Here is a 6,000-nt window from a genome sequence, read left to right on the forward strand (position 1 = left end):
TAATTGGAATAAAATATTAAACACAAAAACTCAATTTTGTGAGACAGATATCATATCCGATCTGATTCAAGAACAATAATTTTTTTATTTTAAAATTATTATTTTTCATTTTAAATATGGATCAAATCGACTCGTTTTACGATATAGATACATGAAACTATTCAATATTAAAATGTGTTGATCTATGTTGACGAATAGCGAAGACACCTTCCGGTCTTGTTTTTTTTCAAACAAATAATATCATATGATATGATTTATTTATTGATCTGCCACGTTCAGACGGTAATTATTTGTGCGATGAATTCAAAGATAATATATAAAAAAAAAAAACCCACCTAATACCTATATAATAATGATAACTGAGGCCAAAAAAAAAAAAAAAAAACAAGTGTGACCCTTGAATCAGAGTTCTCGAGTATTCTGGCTATGGGAACGAGTGGCGTAAAGCTTGTAGGAATCCTGCCAAGCCCATTTGTTAATAGGGTTGTCTTGGCTTTGAAGATCAAATCCGTTGAATATGAGCTTGTTGAAGTTAACCCACATGAAAAAAGTGGGATTCTGGTTGAAGCCAATCCTGTCCAAAAGAAGATCCCGATTCTTATCCATGGCGATAAGCCCGTCTGTGAATCACTTATCATTGTGCGGTATATAGATGAGGTCTGGAACGAAGGCCCGTCTATTCTCCCTTCCGATTCATATGATCGTGCGATGGCCCTTTTCTGGGCAGATTATATCGATGGGAAGGTATGTGTTATACCACAGTACTTTATTCTTACAAAGATATGATTTCTTTTATTATCAATTATTGAAGTGATGGTTATATGTTTTAGATTGAATTTGATGGAAACTTAAGCTTGGTTTGAACTCAAAAAAGAAAAGATTTGTTAAAAATGACTTTTGACGACATAAAAGATTAAAAAAAACTAAATGACGAACCTAAATTACCGAATTTGCAATTTTTCTTGGTGATTCTCATCATATATTTTGCTATTTTGGTATTTTATTTTGTCAAATTTTAATATCAATTTGCTATTTTTTTGACAGTTTTATTTATTTTCTTAGTGTGATGTTTGATGAAAAATAACTAAAATTAACAAAAATCAGAAAATATGTTATTAATATTATAATCTGATAAGATAGTCCAAATTTTTGCTGAAATTTATGTGGAGCTATATATATATATGTATATCAAATTCTTCCCCAACAAGCAAATTAACATCAACAAAAAGAAGGATTAAATCTTATAAAATTAGACTACAAATCAATATCTGACCTATATCTGTTCACAAAATTAAAATTCACATTTCTTTCAGTGGTATGAATCATTCAAGAAACTCCGGGGATCAGAAGGAGAAGCGAGAAAAGTGGTTCTGGATGAAATATCCGAGGGATTAGTGTTGTTGGAGAAAGCTTTCGTGGATTGCAGCAAAGGGAAACCCTTCTTCGGAGGAGAAAACGTGGGATATCTCGATATCGTATTGGGGAGTATCGTGGGATGGATCAAGGTTTCAGAAACTTTGATTGGAGTTCAAATATTTGACGAGAAGAAGATGCCACTTTTGGTGGGATGGGTCGATAAGATGTATTCGGACAGTTCTGTTAAGGATGTCATGCTGAATCCTCAGACGTTGTTGGAGTTCTACAAGAAACTGCAGGCCACAAATCCAGAGGCTGCTGCTGCTAAGGAGTGAAAAGGCGGCCTGTGCATGATTTTCATGGATTCATGTTCTTCATCTTGTTATCATAATTTTCCTATTGCATGTTTCAAGTGGGAATAATTAAGTTGGCATCTTTTTGTTTTTAATAATATGCACCAATAAGTGGATCTTAATTTGTTTTCATCTTTGATCATTTTTCGTCGGAGTGAAAAAAAAAAAAAAAAAAAGGTTTATTTTTATTGATAACACAGGCCGGATCAACACAACGATCAAAAAGGTAGAATAAAAGTGGGAAAAAAACAAATTTTTAGATTGAAACCAAATCTTGTTGAATTAGGATAAAAGATCGAAAACAAACCAACTTATATATATGAGTAGGTTTTTTGTGAGTTGGTTTCACGAATCTTTATCTGTGACATGGTCAATCCTACCGATATTCATAATAAAAAATAATATTCTTAGCATAAAAAGTAATATTTTTTCATGGATGACACAAATAAAAGATCTGTCTCACAAAATACGACACATGAAACCGTCTCACACAAGTTTTTGTCCTTATATACAATGAATTTGGTAGTTTTCCCTCTTATGTGTGTTGGTACGTACCCAAATTGGTTCTGAAAATTAGAAGAATATATGGATATGCCTGGATTTGTCTCTTCATAATCATTATTTTTATTAAACGTTGTCCACTTTCTAAAATTACCTAATTAATATAGTATTTTCTAATCCAATAATTTAAAATTAAATTTAAAAATACCCCACTCACCATAAAATAACGCTTATCTCACCATAAAATTAAATAAAAATATATATAAATATCTGAAGATTTTTTTGTTGGAATATTCAACTTCATAGTTGAGACTTGCTTTTCTCTATATTGGCATATTCTATGTCATAATATAATATGTATAGCTTGGGGATCAAGATTGATACTTATTGAATTACACGATACATGAGACATATTTTATGTTACATTGGGTTAAATACAATTACATTGATCTTAGTAGTTTGTGTAGCGTCTACTACTTTTGAAAGTGCGGAAATATTTTTTTTTAAAAAAAATAAGCTCGCATTTATAAATTTAAATTTAAAATAATCATATTTATTTGACCATAAAAATAACGCGGTTTAAAATAACCAAACTCATCCAAAATCTTACGTAAACATAAACGAATAAAAATCTTAAAATCATCATCGTATAAAAACCTTCATTTCCTTTCAATTTCATAAATCGTAATGCGGAAAACATGCGGTCCTCGGGTCATGTCGCCGCACCAGGACTGCCTACTCAGAGTTCGGCACCTCCAGTCTCCTCAACATTTAGCTCACCTGCATCACACACGCCTAGTGAGTCTAAAGACTCAGCACACCTGTACCAGGAATAACAAGTACATATACATAGCACACAACAGTGAAAAATGTCATACTCAACATATCTTTCATGAACTTAAAAAGCTTAATGCCAACATATCTTCCGTGAACTTTAAAATATGAACATCAACGTGTCATATAAAAGCATATCGTGTCAAATCATGTCATCTCATATCATCATATACGTGTCAAAACAGCTCATCGTGTCATCAAAAACTTAAACATTTTCTTTTAATTGAATTCAGTTCATTAGTTGTGACTTTCGTATCAGCTCTATAATATCAGCTCTATCGATGGATCCATCTATAAAACCGTGATACCCGGCGACGGGGGACATCAGCGACATCATTACCCGCCCACTGAGCCCGGGCCTCAGCTCATCATATCTCATGTCATCGTATACATATACATCGTCAGTCACAACTAAATCACATCCTTCAAAAATATCATCATTTTCATTAGTACTTAATAAAAACATGCATATGCGTAACTTTTCCTTTAAACCAAGCATACAACGTATTTATCATAATTGCGTAAAATCGTAAAAATGATGCATAAACATTTAAAATATCATATATTTGTACTCAGGGCGCTGCTAGGACCAAAATCTCACCTCGAGTGCAAAATGACCATTTTGCCCCTAGAAACCCAAAAATTATCGGTTCAACGCTGGACCTCTAAAATTGACCTGAAGCTTACCAAACTCCTTAAAACATCCCAAAACATATTTAAAATCATTATTAGACGTAAACTCGAGCCCAATACCAAACTTAATCGATTCGTTTTAAAACTTGAACCGGGGTCACGATTTTAACCCGAATCGACTCGAAACTTAACCGAAATTTTCCCAACTTTTTATCATATCTTAAAAACACAATAATGCTCCTAAACCTATTCACCAGACCCAAAATTTCACATATGATAATTCCAGAAACTTAACAAATTCTCGGTCTTCCCTTATTTGGCACCCTCGTGCACTCCCTTTCCCAAAAGCTCACGCCACTAGCCTAACCCAAAGCACCAGCCATATACCAGCCTACCATGGACCTTGACCAGACCCTAAGAAACCTATTAGAACCACACCACTAGCCCCAAGCACACCGCTGGCTGCTAAGAACCGAAACTCATCAAAAGACTCCTACCGCGTCTAACTCTCCTACCCCGTGCTCGATCGGCTTCGTGGCTCGTTCCAGCACTGGTCGAGCCTTTCCAGGCCGTGGTTCAGACCCCTCAGGGTCTGGTCCATGGCTGGTATGGCCCCTGCAACGCTGGTCCCCCACCACTCCACCGATCTACCCTCTACGAACTCCAAAACCTCAAAAACGTGAACCACTCTTCCTCAACGCCGTGTGGTCTCGTTTCCAGCCTACATTTTCTCTTCTTCTCAGTGCTCACAGACCTCAACCAGGGACGGAGCCACCCCAAAGGCTGGGGTGGGCTCCAGCCCAGGCTAGATTTTTGGGCCTATTAAAAAATATGGATTGAATTTTTTCAAAAAAAAATTTTAGCCTTGTGTTTTGAATTTATTAAAAATTTTAGCCCATAGCCCATTCCCAAAACTCACCCGACCCATAAACCTAATACTTAACTTCAGCATCCTCGTGTAGTCGTGTACGTGCGTGTACACTTACTTAACTTTCATCCTCGCGCGATCTCATCCTTCACTTCGCCCTTCATTCAACTCAGTCTTAAATTATCGATTCATTCAGCCCAGTCTTAAATTATTTCCTGGCTACGTCCCTGACCTCAACGCACCACATGACAGTCCCCTTGCACAAACAGAAGCAAAAACCGTGAGTCAACAATAAAGAATGCATGTATATGTAAACAAAAAGCCGAAAATCTTCCCTGTGCATGGCTGAATCGGGACTTACGCACACATAAAATCACCACAGCATGTATATGACATATATGATGCAGAAATAAGGGTACGGGGCGTGCCTGATGATGTTTCTTACGCAAGAAGATGAAGAAATGAGCAACGGGAAGCGCCCGAGAAATTCCCACGCAAGAATAAGCTATGGCCGATGGGTTGTTGCTTTGGAGATGCTGAAACCGAAAAGAAATAATGGTAGAGGGGAAGGTGTCGGTTGGATTAAAGAATAGTAGATGTAGGGTCACCACTAGTACAATAATTAAATGGTTAAAAATTTAACTAAATGCACTTTATTTGGTAATTAAAGTTTACAAAAATATTTAAGTCCAACAAGTTTAAAAATAGGCCAATTAAATCCAAATACACTTTCGAAAAATATTTCGTGTTGGAAAGATTTTGAAAATAATAACCGAACCATTAAAAAATCCTCCGATTTGATAAAATTAGCGTAACGTTAAAAATTAAAATCATGCAGGTAAAATACCCAAAAATTCCCATTTTTTAAAAATGAACTTAAAAACGCTTTAAATTAATTTATAAAAAATAAATCGTGTAATAAAATAATTTTCTGAAAATTCTCCGGTCTCCGATCCTCGTTCGAACGTGAAATGCACCTAGAAACCCTAATGCGTGAACTTTTAAAATTTCATGAATTAAATCCTATCAGGCATGAATTATGCATAAAAATAATTAAACACAAATTAATAAAATAAACATGCATTTTATGCTTTAAAAGAATTTAATAAAATATCAAAAATATTTAATAATTTGCATGCATGTGGTTCACGTGGACCTTCAGATTTTCGGGACGTTACAGTTTGAGTAGGTCTCTTGTGAGACGGTCTCACGAATCTTTATCTGTGAAACGGGTCAACCCTATCAATATTCATAATAAAAAGTAATACTCTAAGCATAAAAAGTAATACTTTTTAATGGATGACCCAAATAAGAGATATATACGTCTCACAAAATATGATCCGTGAGACTGTCTCACACAAGTTTTTGCCCAAATGTTTTGTATGCACATGATGCTTAGTTTATAGTCCTTCTACTCCGTCATGTTCTAACTAAGGGTTAATTTCTAGTATTAGA

General features: G+C 35.0%; 1 protein-coding gene and 1 long non-coding RNA gene across 2 annotated transcripts; one reads left to right on the forward strand and one right to left on the reverse strand.

Moving 5' to 3' along the window:
* The first annotated feature begins 375 nt into the window (after positions 1-375).
* On the forward strand, positions 376-1,841 carry LOC140975356 (glutathione S-transferase U17-like). The gene is made up of 2 exons (XM_073439024.1): positions 376-744; positions 1,314-1,841. The coding sequence occupies exons 1-2, from the start codon at positions 427-429 to the stop codon at positions 1,689-1,691; spliced, it is 696 nt and encodes a 231-aa protein (XP_073295125.1). The 5' UTR covers positions 376-426; the 3' UTR covers positions 1,692-1,841.
* A 963-nt stretch (positions 1,842-2,804) lies between these two features.
* Positions 2,805-4,953, reverse strand: LOC140974736 (uncharacterized). Its single transcript, XR_012174863.1, has 2 exons — positions 4,778-4,953; positions 2,805-4,431 (listed from the first exon to the last, which is right to left on the reverse strand). It is a non-coding gene; the product is annotated as an uncharacterized lncRNA (long non-coding RNA).
* Between the last annotated feature and the right edge of the window lie 1,047 nt (positions 4,954-6,000).

Source organism: Primulina huaijiensis, chromosome 4 (assembly GCF_012295235.1).
Source record: "Primulina huaijiensis isolate GDHJ02 chromosome 4, ASM1229523v2, whole genome shotgun sequence".
Lineage (NCBI taxonomy): Eukaryota > Viridiplantae > Streptophyta > Magnoliopsida > Lamiales > Gesneriaceae > Primulina > Primulina huaijiensis.

Bases quoted from the DNA above. Each gene is read 5' to 3' on its own strand.
- LOC140975356 (XM_073439024.1), top strand. From the start codon at position 427: ATGGGAACGAGTGGCGTAAAGCTTGTAGGAATCCTGCCAAGCCCATTT. The intron at 745-1,313 runs GTATGTGTTATA...CATTTCTTTCAG, and splicing joins CAGATTATATCGATGGGAAG to TGGTATGAATCATTCAAGAA.